This window comes from Trachurus trachurus, assembly GCF_905171665.1.
Source record: "Trachurus trachurus genome assembly, chromosome: 8".
NCBI classification, from domain to species: domain Eukaryota; kingdom Metazoa; phylum Chordata; class Actinopteri; order Carangiformes; family Carangidae; genus Trachurus; species Trachurus trachurus.
This window is the reverse complement of record NC_139905.1, coordinates 19966339-19985778: the sequence shown is the minus strand read 5'-3', so window position 1 is coordinate 19985778 and position 19440 is coordinate 19966339. Positions and strand designations below refer to the sequence as shown.

Genomic DNA, 19440 nt, shown 5'->3' with positions numbered 1-19440 from the left:
GGAAAATTTTCTCCTCGGGTTACAGCAGAGCAGAGTGACGGAGAGACTCGTGTTTAGGCTGAAATACTTCATGTAAGTGATTGCTGACGGAAAATAGGACTATTTAGGACTTATATTAACAAAAACATTCCACTGATATCTGCTTTAAGCCTCATGTAATTGAAATGTTTCAACTCATAATTCAGCACTGAAAAATGTGACTGCTATAAATTCAAATGTGCATTGTTGCTAATGTAGCTTGAATTATAAGTGCACTTACTGAGGTATATTTTCTAGGAATACAGAACATTTCCATACATTTGATCATTGTGGTCACACAGACAGAAGAGATGCATCTCTGAGCAGCAGGAGAAGAGGTAGCAAAACTGATTCTCACTGCATTCAACTCTCAGCATCTTCACAGGTGAGGCTCTGGTCACAGCAGTCCCAGCTCAGCAGCTCTTGTCTCTGGAACCACAGCTGAATCTCCCTTTGAGCCCCCTCCAGCGAATCACTGGCATGGACCACATTCCTTCAAATGACCAGCACACATCGTTAGACTAAGAAAAAATATACAGTGCAAGCAATTACACAAGATGCAATATCTGGAAAGTGGAATTTTAATAAGGTTTTTGATCAATCCTGAAATGAATGAGGTTGAACTGCAGCAGACTACCTGCTGACATGGATGCTGAAATCTCCTCTGACTGTGCCGGCCCGGGCCTCAGCTGGGTTAGTGTGTCCCACCATGGTGCGTGATGTGTGAACGACATTGTGGCCTTCCCACACCTGAACAAAAACCGACACATGCAAGAAAAAAGACTGATGGCAGATGGAATATAATGCAAGCAACTGGGTATGAATTATGCTCTTGCTAACCAATATATTTGGGTTATTATAATAAACTAAGACAAAAAAATTGTAAACGGATATTAAATGACAGTTTTTCGCAAAAATGAGAACTAAATAAAAACCACAATGAACAATGCAAGAGTAACTAAAACTAAACTGAATTGCAGATAACATTTAGGTTTCTTAGAGATGGCTGAAGTTGCAGGAAGAAAACGCCACAGCTCAACATGGGACTACTTCAAGTAGGCTACGCCCTCAGGTAGATAAGAGTGAATCTAACGTGATGAGGACTAATGGGAACATTTATGGGATGCAACTAAAAGTGAAAAAGTACCACATTTGGAAGTTCATCTTCAGAGATCTCACAGATGCTTTCTCCTACTAGGCCTACCTGAAAAACTAAAACTAAGTCTTCCTTAAAAATAAAAACTAAACTAAAACTGCTTAATGACTTGTTGGACTAAAACTAAAACTAAAACTAAACTGAAATAAAAAAGCAAACAGAAAAATTAAATATAAATAAACTAATGAAAATTTTACTTTATTTTTTTACTATAATAACCTTGCAATAAACAACTACAGATGATGCATAGTGAAAGGAGCCCTCACCATGGCAACCACAGGTCCTGAGGTCATATAATGCAGCAGACTGGGGTAGAAGGGCTTTGTCCTGAGTTCACAGTAGTGCTGAGACAGGAGATCATCAGACACCTTCACAACAGAGACATGGACAGGTAAATAAACTGATGCCCCATAATAAACATTACAACATAGTAGTACGATTGTGATATAAGTTTGAGGACTTTATACCTGCAGCATCTTCAGACCAACCAGTTTGAAGCCCCGCTGCTCAAACCGCTGGATTATTTGTCCAACCAGACGTCGTTGAACTCCATCTGGCTTCACGGCGATCAGAGTCCGCTCCCTGATATCTGGAGGAGACAGACAGACGGACTGACACTGACACTGACACTTCCTTATAGCCGATTGCAAATATCTGCGAGTCGACTGTCACTGCAGCAGCAACACCGCGCGCAACAGCTAATGAACGGCCGCGTGCGACCAATTGAGCACGCACGTGACCTGCAGGAGAGGAGAGGTATCTATCTATCCATCGGCCCAGTGTCATTTCGCCGAAACTATCGTCGGAGTCTGCTCAGGTTTTGGCCCAGTTCCGCACAGGTCAGTGTTTCTCCATCACCACCAGCTTCTGTCCCTCTAACCTACTTCCAGTTCATGACCCCACGACTTTGGCAAACGAATTTGTTTTTGCAACTGGCCCACAGAACAAATGAAGTTTGCGCCGCAAGAGTGAAATCCCTGACGAATCAAAAATGTCAAATAACAATATTTGTAGGCTACAGAAAAAAAGGAGAAGGAGAAAAAAAAGAAAAGGAAATCATGTCATTCTCATACAATTACTTTTTTTCCCCCTAGGCTACATGTTTTGGGTCCTGGAGAAGTGTCATTCATTAAGTCCTTTCTCTTGCGCTCGTTAAAAAGAAATCATATATTCAGTGGCTGAGATACAAAAAATATATAAAAGAGAAAAATCGATTGACTTGTTGACTATTAGATTTAGTGACTTACCCGATGAGCTCTTGTGCCCAGCAGCTCTGCGTCCGCCCAGCAGCGCAGAGGGAAACCCAGACACCAGACTTTTAGCGGTTTCTTGATTTCTTGGGTAAAACGGTTGGATAATCCTCTTAAAAACGCATCTTTGTAACAGGATCATGTTTGAGGTTGTGTTGTGTTCTGTCAGCCTGAGGAGAGAGAAGTCAGCCCCCCCACCTCAATCAAAACTCACGAGCCATCCCCTCTGTCTGTCACTCACTGATTTAACTCCAGTGATGCCAGACGGTGATACTGTGTCTTTCACAATGTTTTTCAGTGTTGACTTGTTGACCATAAACACAGTTCATCACTGGTCCACTATCTCAGTTCAAACAAGTAGTTTCATCAAAACATTAAAACTCAATAGTCACTTCAGAGCTGGTACCACGGACTCATGTCTCTGCTGTTAAATGCAGAGCTGGTGGACTTAGACAAAAACAAACAAGATGGGTCAATGTGTCCTAACTTTAGGTCCTATTTGACTATTGGTCCACAACAGTCTTCATTAAACAGTCCACTTTTTGCAGGCACATCATAAGTCTCTCTTGTGATGAATGTTTTTATCTTGAGCTATAAACAGTGGTAGATTTCCTTTGACATAAAACCGCATGAATATGACAATGGTGAGTTCAAGACAGGTTATAGGTTATTGATAGGTTTATCTTCAATGCAAGTTCACTCAACACTGATTTAAAGCCTAACCTTGTACAATGATAAGGTATTTTTCCATAAAGACATAACTGCTTGAATATATTTAGCATCAAGACCAGCTTTCATGCCAGAAATAAGCTAATTAAATGAAGAGAGTCCAGCAGTAAAGTTCATGAGTTCCGTTTCCCTGTAGACTACGCTGAGTCACATGAAACTCCTATTTTCTAATATCCAGCTGTTGTAAAGATAACATCATAACAGGACCAAAATGTGTCTTTGATGTTTAAGACAGAAACTGAGAACAGCTTTGAAAATGTGTAAACATTGTAATATGTAAAGGGGTGGACAGACGGGCAGCAGACTGAAGCTGAAGCATTAGTGAAGTGTCATTACGCTGCTGTTACTTGTGAGTGTTGTGCCTTCACACGACTTTCTCTGCACGTGATGAGTCACATGCAGCACATCAGGACCTCTGTCTGTTGATGGTCCATGTCTGTCAAGGCCTAAAGCCAGTGGTTCCCAACCTTTTTTGGCTCGTGACCCCATTTTGACATCACAAATTTCTGGCGTTCATGTGCAGTCACGTGATCGTGGCCGTCAATCAAGATGCGCCAGCTCAGATATTTTTATATGCTGCATTTTATTTGAACTCAATTTATTTTTAGAAAGTGAAAGTATAGAATACAGTAGTTTAAGACTATGTGGTGTTTTAAATTATAATTTAAAAAGAATAGTAATTAGTAATTTTTTATAGCAATAACTAGACATTTCAGGCGACCCCATTTGAATTCCAGGCGACCCCACGTGGGGTCCCGACCCCAAGGTTGAAAAACACTTCCTTAAGCCATCCTAAAAAATTGAATCTGCTCAGCTTTATCCATTATCCCTGTAGAGACCTGGGCCAACAATCAGATTATTCAGCTCTTTCAGTTGGTGAACATATGTTTTTATAAAGATACCAATGACTAGTGTGATGCAACCGAATATAAATATATCAAAGAGTCAGATTTCTTATGATACAACCATTAATTTTCACAAACTGTATTGTAACACAGAAGGATAAAATCACGAATTTACCAATTTCTAAAAAAGCACTTTATTTAATCAAGCAGGATTTTCTCATTTTCAGAATGGAATGATATGAAAGTTGAGAGTCCGTCTCCTTTGGAGATGAAAAAAATTGAAGGCAAAATGAATAAAAGCAGACATTTTAAAAACTCAAAATGAGTTGAAAGTGCTCAGTCCCAGCCCAGCTGTTTTCGCAGAGGATTGGGAAAGAAGGCCTGGCTCAGACTGCTCCAGGTCTGGGCAAAAGCCAACTGCAGACCAGGTTTACATTTCTTGCCAAGTTATCATTGGCAATACATAAGGAGGGCACTGCTTTTTAAAAAAAAAATAATATAGCGCCAACCTTCTACAGTAGAAATCAAAAACATCAGCAGCATCCTCATCCTCCAAGTACTCAACCATACAAATGTGTGTTCTTCCTTCCCATCACTTTGAACAGGTGGAGCGAAGCCGAGTCGGAGAGGGAGTGTTGGGCAAAGTGGTCAGCACAGGCAATCCTTGAAGATCAGAGTTGGTGTGTGGAGTGGTTCAAGCAGTCATTGTGCTATAGCTTGATGGTGCCAGTGGGCAGGCTACTATTACACAGTCTATAGTAGCGAAGGTCATTGACCAGCCGCTGCACACTCTGAGTGAACGAAGGCAGGTCCTAAAGAAAAGAGGGAAAAGGTGAACAATGATATTAGATTATTGAGAAAATATGGGTTAGCAATGCTATGGGTGCATGGGAGACAAAAACAGGCAAACATGAGTATGTACTGTTTGAAATCATTTTAAACTTTGTCTTGACTGACTGTTGCTGTTAAATGGTAAATGGTAAATGGTAAATGGACTTGCACTTATGTAGCGCTTTTCTAGTCTCTTGGACCACTCAAAGCGCTTTACACTGTAGGTCACATTCACCCTTTCACACACATTCATACAGCGCTGTAGCGCAGGAATCTAACCATTCACACACATTCGTACACCCAATGGACACATCGGGGGGCAAGTGTGGGTTCAGGGTCTTGCCCAAGGACACTTCGACATGTTGCCAGGAGGAGCCTGGAATCGAACCACCGACCTTCTGGTTAGTGGACGACCCGCTCTACCTCCTGAGCCACAGCCGCCCAAAAACAGGGAGAAGACTACAACATGGAGTTTGATGTAGAGTATCCGTAATTTCTGTTTCTGAAAATTCTGAATATGGTGGAGGTGAATGGAATATAATATAAAACAATAAATATTGGATAAATTGGGCATGTGATACTCAATTATCTGCAGGGTTACCAATAGTTATTAGGACCAGTGTGAAGGATTTAGAGCCATCTACTGGTGAGATTGTAAACTGCAACTGACTGAGTAACCCCTGGGGAATATGTCACAAAATGTCATGCTTACCTGTTCAAGCTTGAAGTTACGAGCAAGAACAGCTCGCTGGCTGCTGTCCACACCCTGGCAGCCATTGAGGAACTCTGGCATGAAGGCCGAGTAGAAGGCATCGAAGTCGACGGAGGCCATGTTGTAAATAGCAAGTGTGATTTCCTCCTGAAGAAGGTCGTGGCTTTTGTGGAGAAGAACTTGCAGCAGCACGTTGATGAAGTGGAAGAGCATCGAGGTCCGGAAAAGTTTCTGAGGCACAAGAAAAACTAGAGTTAGATCTTCATTTGTGACATATTAAGTGATTTGTGCGGTTACTGCGACCCTAACCCTCGACCATCAAGATCTATTCAGTCGATTCTTGAGTCGTGGTTAATGTTTGTATCCAATTTGACGAAATGCTGTCAATGCACGACTGAGATATTGTGTCCACAAGAAGGGGACAGACAGACAGAAGACATAATGTTTGTGGCTCTGAAGTCTGTAGATGCGTCGTCAAGACTCAGTGCAGCTGACATCCAACCGTCCTGTGTCTATGAATGGACACACGTCTTACCTGCGAGTTACTTCTGACATATTTGCATGAAGTTTTGGTTTCATTCTGACTGGGGTGTTTGTGGACTGTTGCTTTAACCACAGCGGTTTTGTTATGTTTATCCTAATAAATCTGTTTTGTTAATTTGGACACGCTTATTTCTTTCTTTGCCAAAATGAGCAGAAATGACCAAAAGATAAAGGACAACTACTTCAGCAACAAACTGTTTAGATTTTTGTAACTGATAGAGGTAACCATAAAACATAATAAAATCAGGAATACAGGGATACAGATATGACATCTCAACTTACTCTGTGATACAACTTGTGCTTGGTGTTGAGTGATTCCAAATAGGAGAGATTCTGCTTGAAGATGTGGATGTCAGGCTGCAGGAACGACTGTCCAAACGCCTGGGAAAGATATTTTAGATAAAATCAGGGGACGAAGTGTAACTTAATTCAACAATAATTTATATACTATATATGGTATATTTAGTTATGAAAACATTAACTTCATAATTATCAAGGATCCACTAGACTTGGTCTAAAAACAGAACTTCAAAGAAAACAGTCGAGCGTTATCAGTCTTTCCAAAAGGTATATGTGGACAACTGTAGGCATGTGCCTCACCCACCTGCATGGCAGCTGTGAACTGGGCTTCATTTTCCATGGTCTCTTCACCAGCTCCTCTTTGGACACTTGTTAAGACTGAAGTTTTAAAGAAGTACCTCCAGTTTTGGTGAAGTATTTGGTATAGCAACTCAAACATCTCTGCCTTGACATCCGGGGAGGATCGCTATCAAACAAGCACATATACCATCAAAAACTGTCATTAATGAGTGAGTATCAAATTAATTACCATATAATTGTTTTTACTGAGCAGCTATTCATTTGTTTATTTTTCTGTAACACTGTTAGGCTTTCCATAATATCCATATTTTACTAACGGGTAGATTTTTGGAAAGGTTTTCTATATGAGAAATGATACCACATGCAAATTTCAGGTGCTAGCAGGCTGATAAATCCAGATGCAAACCTTTAAAAAAAAAAAAAAGAAGAAACTTTGGACAAGTGATCACCAACTGACCTCTGCCACCACCGGATAAACCTGCTCCATGCACAGAGAGAGGATGCTGGGTAGGAAGGGCTTGAAAGCTTGACCTGGCTCTTGCACCACCACCTGCAGGATTTTCAGGAACTTCTGTACCACTCTACACCCTGCACTGCCTTCTTGCAAAATACTGGCTGCCAGCTGTTCCCTGGAGTACAAGCAAGTGACATCAGATTAATTAGCGTTAGGAGGGATGGCAGCATTTTCAGTGTATGCCCCATGCCATATCGTTCTTAAGATGACACACTACAGTATAAAGCATCTTATTAACCTGGTGAACATGCTGAGGAAAGTGTGAATGATCTGTCCTGTGAAGGCGACACCCATCTGGACTCGCAACGCCTGAAACAGCGTCAAGAAGAAGGCCAGCATCTCATCGGTCACGTCTGGGAAGAGAGGTGACAAGTAAAAAAGCTGGTCAGATAGACGACCCTTTGGTCTTCAGGATTCATTTTCCATTGATCGCATTAATTACAATTACATGTATTTTACTTAAAAATACATAGGATGTTGATCAGGTCTTAAAGAACCTTTGATGTGATTGCTGTACAAGTGAAAAGCTGTCACTAGCTGACTATAGTAAAGGAATAAAGTGACAAACAGTACGAGAAGCATGTTAACACAAGATGTTTGTGCACTACTGTAGACAGATGAAGTAGAAGAAGAAGTCCAACTGTGGATAAGACACTGACCTGGCTGCTGAATAAACACCGGGAAAAGGCTGAGGGACACTTGGACAGACTCCTGAAGACTCTGGTAACAGATCTGACGTGACTTTGTGGATTCGCCAGAGATGCTGTCCACTATGTCTCTGAGCACAGGCAAGGTCTGCTGTATCACTGCTTTCACTGGAGGAGATGACATCATGTTAGGATGAGTAGACCAGGACTAATATCATGGAAAACAAGAAAAATAAAGAAATACTGACTTTCGCCCAGAGCTGGTTGCCGTGGAGTTATATTCACAGTTCCTCTTAAAATACGATATTCTCGTGTGAGGGCTGCCAATAAGCTGGCATGGTTACTGGAGCGCGTTTGCCACTGCTGCTCACTCTCTGGTGAATTCGGCCATGGAAGCAGCAGCATGTTGGATAAAGCCCTACACACCAACATGTGAGCCTAGATGAGGAAACACATGCACACACATGAATTAATTCAGGTACTGAGGAAATTTCATGGCTAATAGAAAAATCAAGAAGGAGAATTTTTGAAATAATCTGCACAGTTAACTATGAAAGAAGCCTACTTTGCTACTATTAATTAAATAACTACATCATTGAATATATGCAAAATAAAAAGAAGAAGCGTTTACCTCTGGTGCAAGTCTGCGGGTGCGATTCTCCGTCGTAATGAGGTTGAAGATGTTCTGAACAGCTGGCAATGTGACCAAGAACACAGGTCGCACAGTAGCTGTGATGGAAACCATCAGATGACACGCTGACAGCACCAACTTATCGGGTACCTACAGATGAAGACAGAATAAAAGCATTTGAACCATTTTTATTTGGCACATGAGATTACTACAATATTTTACTTTACCAAAATAAGATATTCAGATGTGAGTGGAGTGTGTGTGTTCACTGTGAACCTACGGCTCTATTACCACTTTTCTTTCTCACAACATGCACATCTTTAGTGGAAACCTGAAATTCACTTGTGAGTGTATAAATAGGAAATGACTAAAACTACTGATAGTTGACTTGGTAGACTAGCTTCCATGTGTTTAACGAGAGAGAGAGATAGAGATAGATCAGAGAGCGAGAGAGAGAGAGAGCCTACCTTGGCTGTGATGAGTGGACTACTGGCATCTATTGCAGATGTGATGAGGTTGATGAACTGGCTCTGGTTCTGACCGTGCACTTCACTGGAGAACTGTGCCAGCCAGTGAGAGTAGGCTTGCAAAGCAGCAAGGGCCTGTGCATGTCTGTAACAAACAAAACAGCACAAAGATACACAACAACATAGTGAGATGGACATAGTTGCTTCTTCCTCATAGGATCTTACACCAATTTACATGACTTGTCAAGCATTTTCAATATTGATGTTAATGTTTATTTTATTTTAATTCTGGTGAAATTCTAAGAATGACATTCAGATTGGTCTGCATTTCTAACAAGTCAGCCCCAGAACTAACAATTATTCTGTAACTTTATTATGCAAATGTTGATGAACAGGAGGAAACTTAACCAGCATTGTGCAAACAGCCACAAGAGCTTCTCAGTGGCTTTTTATTGATGCTGTGAAGTACAGAGCTATTATGTGTCTAAATTCACACAGACTTTGCAAGTGTTCACACGCACAGTTCCTCTAACTGTTGCTGGTGACACCACGTTCAATAAAAGAACAGCACATTTCTGTCGGTTGTAATAAAGCAGTCACATGTAAAGGGTTGGTTAGTTTTCTTTTAAAGGGTCCATATTATGCAAAATCCACTTTATACTGGTTTTGTAGTGGCTATATATGTTCCTGTGGCCTGTCTTAAAGCAGAAGTAAGCGATCCGGTCGTTTTGGCTAATGCTGCGTTCCAGGCAGGCTTTTGAAACCGTAAAGTACAGCTTCAAGTCACAACTTACGACTTTGTAGCGTTCCAGGCAACCCACTCGTGTTTTTCCGACCTGTTTTACCTGTGAAAGTGCACTATAACGGCCACTCGTAACTTCCGACCTGTGAACTCGTACCAGATCGAACTGGTACGACTTCACAGGTTGGAAAAACACGAGTTACGGGCTGCCTTGAACGCACCATAACAGTCCTCGTCACCACATTCACGCGCATCCCTTGGCTGCACACACAGCCCTTCATGCCGTTCTCTCTCCTCATTGGATAAAAACTGTAGGATACGAGAAAAGTTTTCTCCTCGGCGCAGAGCAGAGCAGAGTGACTGACAGACCCGTGTTTCGGTCCAAACACTCTATGTAAGTGATTGCTGTCGGAAGATATAACTATTTAAGACTTATATTAACACAAAAATATTGCTTACTTCTGCTTTAACGCCTTAATTGATTGCTTCACTTTTTTGAGATCGTGTGCCCCAACGGGTCGTTGGAAGTCACTCCTCTTGACATCAAGAGGCAGCTGACTCGCAGTGACTCCACCATGAACATTTATTTTCCCTCCCTTCATCCTAACCTCGCAAGGGACAGTGACTGGAGTTTATTCTGGAGAATACTGTAAAGGTACCGCTTCACATCACAGCGGTACCGTTCAATAAGCATAATAAGCACATCTGAACGAGGAAGTCTCCTCTCTCGGCGTAAAACCACGCCAATATTTTGCATGGAAAACAGCATAACATGGGACCTTTAAACATGTGATACTCACACGTCAACGAGATCCGGCTTGAGCACAGAAGGCACAGCAGTCTCGAGGTCGTAAAGGCTCGTCTGGGAGCCATAGCACGTCACTTCAACCAACCTTGAAAAGAGAAAGTAAAGGTCTAAAATGATGCTTTGCTCTTACTCTTCAATTTAGGAAAAGGAACCACCAACAGAAACGCAACAGGCCTTCTCCTCATTCAACTTCATATTACTATTGATAACAATTAATATAAATTTGAAAAGCAGAGCACACCTCTCCACTACTGCAAGGGCATCAGTGAATCGTGCTGCAAAAACATCCCCGATGAAATGCTCAGCCAAGCGTCCGATAGCCTGAAGGAGGGAGCTGAGGTCCCTGAGAGAACAGTGAAGTCGACGACAGTCGTTTTCGGCAGAGATATTGAGCCTCCGACCTGAAAGATGACCAACATTCAAACAATTCAATCAATGGAAGTAGCACCATTTCATGCGACTAATCCTAAATGCAAAGTCAAACTGTGTAGCTGAAAAAAACATTTAAAAAATAAAAAGATAAAGCTTACTTGTGCCAGTGGTGACGATAAACTGTTGCAAACCCATGTATACATCCAAATTATCCTGAAGCACTGGGAACTGAAGGAGAAGAAGAAAAAAAAAGCGATAAGGAAGAGGCTACTGCAGCCACTGCAACAGACCGGGTACGTGTTTCTAAACATGCAATAACAAACCCACGGCCATGTCAAAGTATTTCATGTCCTTCACACATGTTTACCTGTCAGTGCCTGAACATGACTGAACAGAGCAGACATACAAATAAGATAACATGTGACATGAAAAGAAAGAAGAAGAGATAAACAGGACAGTATCTTGACCTCAGAAACAAAATCTGTTTGGAGGAACTGGTTCTTAACAGGAGCCAATTCTCATAATTGTTCTTAACAGAATTCAGATTCTGTTTTGTGAACCATGGTACAAATATGAGCAAGTTTAAGCATTCACCCCAGAGCACTTTGCTTCAACAGTGCAACCTAACTTCACACATGAGTTCCGATAGCTTGTCTGCAAGTTGTGCTTTTTTTTTTGGTTCTTGTTTAATGTCGTCTGAATTTAGATTTTTCAAAAGTGAAACTTGTGTTTCTATATTTCACACATGAGATCTGTTACGTTCACAAAACTTCACACGTTTGTCAAACTGCTGAAGAAAAGGGTGCTTCACTCTACATCTCCCTCAGTGGTATTTAGTGAAAAACATGTTTTTATACATTTGTAATTAGTTTAACATGATTGTAATTAATGTCACTAATGTGTGAAATAGAATAAACCTGTGGTTGCAGTGTAATAGAACTATAATTATAGAAATATAATTATTTATGGTAACACCATTGATCGTGGCTATGTTTGAGTTGCTGATGCACAACCTTAAGACACATCAGATAGCTTATCAAAGCTAAGTGGTGTAGAGTAATATTGAAGAGCCCCAGTGTGCAAAAAATGTAAAGGCATTTTGAAACTGTAAACATTTAACATCAACATTTTGTTGTATGCAATTAGCCCATTGGAATTCTAAATAAAGTTTGGGTTAATTGGGTTAAATGTCTCAAAACTTTTATCTTCACTCTATGTCAAGCTGACACCAACAATCATTTCTTACCAAAGTAGAAAAGGCATGGGATGGGAGCAGCTCCATCACCTTGGCAACCACCTCCAGACTCTGACGCAGGTACTTCTGCCACTCGGTCTGTTGCTATAGTTACCAAATAAAGGAGAGCATTTAGACTTTGAACTGAAAGCTATAAACGCCTTAGCGATGAGTGTGTATCTTAATGGGCTGGACATACTAATAATATAATTAACCTTAGCGGCAACTTGAGATGTGCTGAACATATGAAGCAAAACATTGTAATTGATGGACTGTGAAATGCACTGTATGTTCTTACATCATCATCCAGAGTCTCGTCATCCAGCTCCTCTAACTGGGCCTGGTTGTATCTGAACTGGATGCGATTCAGGACCTCCCTTAATAGAAGAACTAGGGCATCCTTGTACCTAAAAATGCATGAATATATGTAACAACAACAATTTCATATATTTATAGAAAATGAAATGAACAACACCTAAGACATTTTGTACATCTGTCTACATTGCAAATAACATGAGATCAATTTTCTTTTCTTAGCCACTTACCTATTTAGGACACTGTCTCTGTCTGCTAGTCTGCTTTTGATTTTGGTTGTTAGGAAATCCAAAAACACACTCCAGATATCCAAACAGGCAAAGTAGCCTTCATGGGTAGGCTGAAAAGTCAATGATAAGCAAGTTTTCAGGAAAACTGTAGAAAGCAGGGCACTGGGATGTACTGCATAAACAACAAGTGTCATTAAAATGATCAAAGTTAAACTTACCTGGTTGAAGGTGTACTTGAATAGCTGGCCAAGAAACTCTACAATTGGAAACTGAGGACTGGACTCGATCCGCCTCAAGTGAACACTGACAAACAGGCGCAGAAAATCTGTGAACTTTTCCAAGTAACTGCAACAGAAACAGGACACATTAATAACACAGAACACAGTTAAAGTAACAGTCAGAACTTACATGATATAGTCCGTGCTGGTCAATAATCATAACATTTCTTGAACCAAGGATGGGGTCACCACATTGACACAAAATGTCACATCCTAATTTTTACCCTGACAAGAGACAGTGACAGTCAGTCTTGTGTATCTGCTCAGACTGCAGGACCACTCATGAAAACAATTCAGTGCGTTATAAAGATTAGGATTAGGTGAGGTGATCAAAGCACACACATATTTTCTATGGAGGGACTAAAGAGACATACACAGGCTGAAAGAATAGGTCAGAAGGACTCATGTGACAGAGCTGAAGGACATGGCTGTAAGGAGCCAGTGTGGTGTGCAGCAGTGATGAAAACAAAGACAGTTTTGAGAGATGGCCTACTAAGAAATACCACAGTGCAACTTCTGACAGCACATTAGGCTCAACTGCATCAAAGTTAAATACGATCAGTTTGTTCATGCTCCAAACACCAGCGGCTATACCTCTCATCAAGTTCCTGTAGGCGGCTCTTGACCGTATGAGCATTATTCTCTCGTGTCAGCCTCTGCAGAAGAAAGAAGGTCTGCTGGAACATGCGCAGCAGGTACTCCTCAAAGTCCATTGGCACACAGTTCTTTGATACCAGTTCATTGACACAGGTCATAGCGAGTACACCGAGTCGGGCGCGATCCACCTTGTTGCCCTCACTTTGCTGTCCGTTTCGCCCTCCCCCGTTAGATGTCGGTGGCATCTGATTATGCTGTCCATTAGAAGAGTTGGAGGAGATGAAGGATCCCGTCTTGGCTTTTGTGTGAAGGTCACAACCAAAACGTGCAAAATGGAAAATGGAGGCCAGCAGCGTGGGCGTGATGCTTGTGGAGAGCGGGATCCAGCTGAACAGGTGGGCCAAACACTCCAAAACGAGACAACAGAGCTGCTGACTCTCACTGTCCAATGCTGCCATGGGCTGGCAGAGCAGCTTTGAATACTGGCTGCCCTGAAACAAACTGCCCAGCAACTCCACTGATAGATTGAAGAGAGACAAAATAGTCCGCTTAGTACACAACAAACTACTTGATGAAATGATTGACTGTGGTCAGTGTTAGTATATCCAGTGGGGAAAATAAGGATTTAATCTCCTGCTGATTGATTTTTGCCCCTTATTTCAATTGATCAAATGTTAAATAATTAATAACCTTTATATGATGACATAATTTCTGGATTGTTTTGTTGATATTCAGTCTCTCTCTGCTAAAATAAACTTACAATTAAAACTATAGCCCGTCTGTTTCTTGGAGGGAGAGCAAACTTACAAAATCAGCAGGGTATCAAATACTTATTTTCCCCACTGTACACAACAGCTGTTTCATGATTAAAACTGCATTACTATTAAGGTATTACAGTTTTAACTAACTTACCACTTTCCCCTGAGGTCGGTGAGGGCGGTGGGGTGGAAGCTATGACACTGTGCTTGTCCCAATAGGTCTCCAGGATACCTGTAAATTAACAAGTGACACTCAGCTTATCCACGTGAGCTAAAGAGTTCCCAGCAATACATTTCTTCTGACTGGCGGCCTGACAACTCAACGTTTTGCCATTAAAAGCTCACAGAGACTGGACTTTGCAAGTCAGATTTAAAGCTCATTAGCTGGTTGAACTACAGGAGGCTTTAGCTTTTCCTTAGATTGTGCCTTAGTCTTTCACATCCCTTGCAATGTGGCCTGTAATATCGCTGTCATAAGCACATTTGAAGTCGTTCTCACCTGTCAACAGTCCAAGCACTGTTGGTACCTGCTCCAGCAAAAGTTTACGCAACTCATCCTTCCTAGCGACACTCAGGTCTTCTCGAGGACATGCCAGTTCCTCTGATGTGGTTTTTAACATCACCAACCCCAACTGAGCCAGAGCTGGAGACTGGATCAACTGCAGTTCACAACAGATTGACATTTATTACACACAGGTTCTTCAAAACAGTTGACTGTCATTTAGTATTGATTCAGTTCCTCTTTCAATATCTGTATCTTTGTTTATGGGGTGGTTTTTAGTGTAGTCCCACATGATAAAACAACACATGCTGTCTAACATGTTTATTGCATCAAAAGCTATGATTTTATTTAGTTTCAGTCTTCATTTCTGTCAAGTATTTGAGAACACATCAACCAGCACTGGGCTACTGATGATGATTAAACTTGAACAAAACATTAATAGCATAAACAACATCAGCAGGACTTACCTGAAGGGTGTTTGTAAAGAAATCGTGGTAGAACATCGGCCAATCCTGGCGACCAATGTCCACAATGACTTTGCAGAGTTTGTTACGGATGAAATAGGGCACAGATTTGTGCTGAGCAAGCAAGAGTTTGGGAAGACAGCTGCGAATCTCCATCTTGTCCTGCGACGCCACGCCAATCCACATCTTGTTCACCAAGTTCTAAAAGTAAAAAGTAACAATCAGCCATTGAAACTGTGTCTGAAAGAGGAAAAACACACTCTCAACAACAAACAAAATACTACAATTAAAGCTTGTATCATACTGCACAGAAACCCTCAACAAGGTCAGATGTAGTTTCTGGCTTCAGTGCCAACTGCCCGTGATGGAAACATGAAGATTATGTCGATATGGATATACTAAGTCTCCTCTTTTCTGGCACAAAGCTATGACGTTGGTTCAAATGTGTAAAGTTTCTGCAGTGTAGGAGAAAAACTCCTAATCAGTCTCGACCAACTCATTCAAGCAAAACCAGATGAGCACTCTACCTACAGGCAGCGGTATTGCTGTGAAATACGTCACACACCAACAACTGTGTTCATTCTGCACTGAGACTGAAGAGACGAGCAATGTGACATAGTCAAAAGCCTCCATGTTGCTTTGTACTGTTTTTCAGCACATTTGTGACAATGACCATGAACAGAATGTCTACTGTCTACTGACAGTGGGGAAGCCTATTTTTGGTGGGTTCCCCCACACTGAAAAAAACAAAAAACAAGAAACCTGCATACACGTGCTTATTTCGGTGCAAAATGGATGGATGATTAAAGACAGTAAAAGTAAACAAATCAATAAATCAATAAACAGAAACTGACAAATTCTCTTTTTTCTGCATACTGCCTCATTTTCAAAACATAAAAAAGTTATAGAAGGCCCTAGACCGAGCATCTCCAAACTATTCCACAAAGGGCCGGTGTGGCTGCAGGTTTTTGCTTCAACCAACCAACCAAGAGCACCCAGTTTGACCAGTCAACTGTCTGAAGACTGAGATCAGTTGACTAAATGTGTCAAGTCTGGTGTGCTGCTGCTTGGTTAGAAAGAAAACCTGCAGCCACACCGGCCCTTTGTGGAGTAGTTTGGAGATGCCCGCTCTAGACAGTGCAATAAACTGAAAATGTGTATCTCCTAACCTACAGCACTTACTTCAAATACTGTCAGGCTGTACATCATCACATACTCATTCCGAGTATTGGAAAGGAAGAACAAGCAGTGGCGCCACGCTCCCGTCTGCTGTGCGAAATTATTCAGCAGCTCTTCTGCAGAAAAAAGGAAGTAGGCAGGATCACTGACAAAAGTACATGACACTCTTGTGCTTCACTTGCAGACAGACTGAAAGTAATGCGTCACAACACAGGAAGTATATAAAAAAGAAAGAATATAACACTTCACAGCCCAAATAATTTCAAGACACAAAAAAGTGGCAAATGGTTCAACACCACCACAACACATTGCATGTCGCGATTCAGACTTGCTATGATGGATATGTGCACACAGACTAGGATATGCCATTTTACACGGGGAAACACCTTTACATTTTCAATAATTAAAATTCATAGATTAGAGACATTTTTATATTCAAAAATCTACTTCTCTGTCAATAAAAGTTGAATTGTATCTATTGCAAACCAGGTTGGTAGAAGCACACATTTTGTGGATCATGTTCTTACTTCTAAAGGAGCAGAAGTAGGTTTTAAATAGTCAAACTTACCTATTTCTCTCTTTCGCTCATTGGTTGTGCAACTGTGGAAGAACTCGGTCATTAGGCTCTCCAGTGCACGCAGGGATGACTCCTCTGAAGCCTAAAGGTTAATAAACGGTAAAAATAAATACAAACTTTTTAGATCTTACCCATCCACTGAACCATATGCATAACCCAAAGAGCTGACTGCTGCACTTTTCTCATAACCCACTAGCACTTATGAGAAACATCATACTAGATCAGTCTCTGTCATTTTAACAGATACAATTCAGAGTTGAGTATGACATGCAGTTTACATGCACATCAGATTTTCAAGTGCAGACCAGCCACAATCCTCTGCAAACATCTGTCCATGAGCAATAGGCCAATTCTTATAATAAAATTACAATGCACTAAAATTGAAATATCTTCTAACACTACCAAACATATAGTAACATTTATTGTGCAAAGTTATTAGGCCTATACATAATTATTTAAAGAATGTGTGTGTGTATTTGCACAGTACAACAGGACCTGAACCTGTAGACTACATTTAGAAGTTTGTTCATAATTTAGCACTTACAGGTGTATACACCATCTTGCTCAGGTGAATTACTTGCCAAGCTATAAATATATCTGAACATACTCATGCCCCCACAGAGCTACAGTTGATCACTGCACATGGATCACTGATGTGCACCTTTTTTTTTTTTTTTTTTTTTGCACACTCTCTTGGAAATAAAGTTCACACAACATGACAACTCTGCAGTCCAACTTGCTGAGATGGTTCTGCATTGATGATTGCATGAGTATTTTAGTCTTGGTCATAGACGGTTTAAATCAAGCTGACATTAAAACCAAGTCAGTTGTGATGTACCACGTTTTGACAGGTGGAGGAAGTTGGGCCTTGTCTGGCGAAAAAAAAAAGGAAAAAAAGAGAGAGAGATAGCAGCAAATTGAGACTTTAAAGGGCAGCCCCTGTGGCAGGCGGGTCTAAATTCCTCAAATAAGCCACAACTTGCCGGGGCTTAACACTACTCAAAGCAAATATTCGGTTTTGCAAGATGGGCGTCTTGTTCCGCGAAATGGCTTAACAAGCTGTCACATCCCGTGAAATACCTGGCCTCTCATAAACCGTTATGTGGCTTAACAAAAACATACAACACCATAGTGCACACTAGCATACGCTATTAGCTTATATATGTGAGGAAATTTGAATGCATTACTATCACAAAGTTAGGTCAGCTTCCTGCTCACATACACGAAATCAAAAGCTCCTGCACCACATTAGCCATTAGCAGATAAGACAGGAAGACAACGTGAACGACTATGTAAATGATACGCATTAAATTATACTCACCATGTTCACAGTTGGCTCAGACGCTTTCTTCGGTTTTCTTTTTCTCGTGTTAATTACAGTAATGAGCCAACATTAGCTTCCGACTGACTAAAGTTAGCCACTCCTGTAGCCGACGTTAGCTGAGGTGTTGCTGGCTAACGGAGCCGCAGAGTGGGCTCATCATGGTCGATACTCCCACACACACACACACGCACAACCACACACAACCAGCTAGCAAAAGGTCGCCGTCGTTGACTGACTGACTCTGCTTTACAATAACAACGTTTAACACTGGCTTTCCCCCCCTTCTCCTTCTTCTTTTCTTCCCCCCACCCTCACATAAAACGCATTTCGCTTACCATGTACACAAGGCTTAATAACATTGAGTCAGCTATCTCCAATCGTTAGCACTATCTTGCATTATCGTTATTATTCACCGTTTACCGTTGGGTTTAAATATAGAAACCTTGCATTGAGGGACATCTACTAACACTGGCTCCGACTCCGGAGAAATGTGCAACGTTAATTAGCTTTCTATGCCAAGCAAGGCAGGCGCTTTCCGAGGCTAAGTTACCCAGCTGCTAACGCTGGCTGCAGCGGATGGCTAACTCGTTAGCTGCTCTAGCAGGATGAAGGTATAAGTTTCGTTAGCTTGCTGCTGTCAAGCGTAGAGAGGCTCCCAGGCTGTTGTTGGTCACGACAACTACCATCTACCGCTTGGAAATTTTAAAACGACTGGATGTGCACAGCTAAAACATACATCTGACAAATTCGTGACAACACTAAAAAATATAATACTATGCGCGCTTGTTCCTGTTATTCTCCCTTTTTTTCAATGCTCAGGGCGGCTCAAGATTAGAGCTATAGCTTGTTGGTTACAGGGTGAGCAAATCGCAACTTCCTCTTTTGCTGCAGAAATGAACCAACCCAGTCAGTTTGTGTGTCAAGTGGGCTGCGACAAGAAAACCACCGTCTCCGGTTATACTTTCAAATTACAGCACTTTTTGAACACACCAAACAAAAACAAAAAAAGTTAATGTGTATCATCGTGTTGAAATTGATTTAAAAATAAAGTTATAAAAGAAAAAAGATGCAGTCCAAAAAACAACAAAAACAAAACATTTACTTGTTTGTATTCTAT

General features: G+C 41.2%; 2 protein-coding genes and 1 long non-coding RNA gene across 5 annotated transcripts; 1 reads left to right on the top strand and 2 right to left on the bottom strand.

The window, feature by feature from the left end:
* Positions 1–298: 298 nt before the first annotated feature.
* Positions 299–2819, bottom strand: nme4 (NME/NM23 nucleoside diphosphate kinase 4). 3 transcript variants are annotated; one of them, XM_083977292.1, is made up of 5 exons: positions 2422–2819; positions 1642–1763; positions 1441–1542; positions 656–768; positions 299–539 (listed from the first exon to the last, which is right to left on the bottom strand). In XM_083977292.1, exons 1-5 carry the CDS (start codon positions 2564–2566, stop codon positions 491–493), a joined length of 531 nt encoding a protein of 176 aa, XP_083833418.1. In that variant the 5' UTR covers positions 2567–2819; the 3' UTR covers positions 299–490. The 3 variants fall into 3 exon arrangements, with proteins under 3 accessions (XP_083833418.1, XP_083833417.1, XP_083833419.1); XM_083977291.1 differs by having other exon boundaries at positions 299–511; positions 2422–2806; XM_083977293.1 differs by lacking the exon at positions 1441–1542 and having other exon boundaries at positions 299–511; positions 2422–2815.
* Positions 1884–5460, top strand: LOC310990066. The gene is made up of 3 exons (XR_014595567.1): positions 1884–2013; positions 4604–4977; positions 5285–5460. It is a non-coding gene; the product is annotated as an uncharacterized lncRNA (long non-coding RNA).
* xpo6 (exportin 6) lies at positions 4635–18592 on the bottom strand. The gene is made up of 24 exons (XM_083977289.1): positions 18321–18592; positions 16991–17081; positions 16426–16538; positions 15247–15444; positions 14777–14936; positions 14432–14509; positions 13517–14036; positions 12863–12989; positions 12645–12754; positions 12398–12506; positions 12112–12204; positions 11024–11093; positions 10735–10894; positions 10486–10578; positions 8944–9088; positions 8477–8626; positions 8094–8283; positions 7858–8013; positions 7437–7551; positions 7142–7313; positions 6689–6850; positions 6367–6465; positions 5542–5772; positions 4635–4810 (listed from the first exon to the last, which is right to left on the bottom strand). Exons 1-24 carry the CDS (start codon positions 18321–18323, stop codon positions 4709–4711), a joined length of 3447 nt encoding a protein of 1148 aa, XP_083833415.1. The 5' UTR covers positions 18324–18592; the 3' UTR covers positions 4635–4708.
* Positions 18593–19440: the final 848 nt, after the last annotated feature.

Coding starts and splice junctions, on each gene's coding strand:
- nme4 (XM_083977291.1), bottom strand. CDS start 2,566: ATGATCCTGTTACAAAGATGCGTTTTTAAGAGGATTATCCAACCGTTT. Junction 1,764..2,421: donor TGGGCACAAGAGCTCATCGG/GTAAGTCACTAA, acceptor TGTCTCCTCCAG/ATATCAGGGAGCGGACTCTG. Junction 512..655: donor TTCAGCATCCATGTCAGCAG/GTAGTCTGCTGC, acceptor GGTCATTTGAAG/GAATGTGGTCCATGCCAGTG.
- xpo6 (XM_083977289.1), bottom strand. Junction 8,627..8,943: donor GTCCACTCATCACAGCCAAG/GTAGGCTCTCTC, acceptor CTTCATCTGTAG/GTACCCGATAAGTTGGTGCT. Junction 4,811..5,541: donor GTAACTTCAAGCTTGAACAG/GTAAGCATGACA, acceptor TCTTTTCTTTAG/GACCTGCCTTCGTTCACTCA.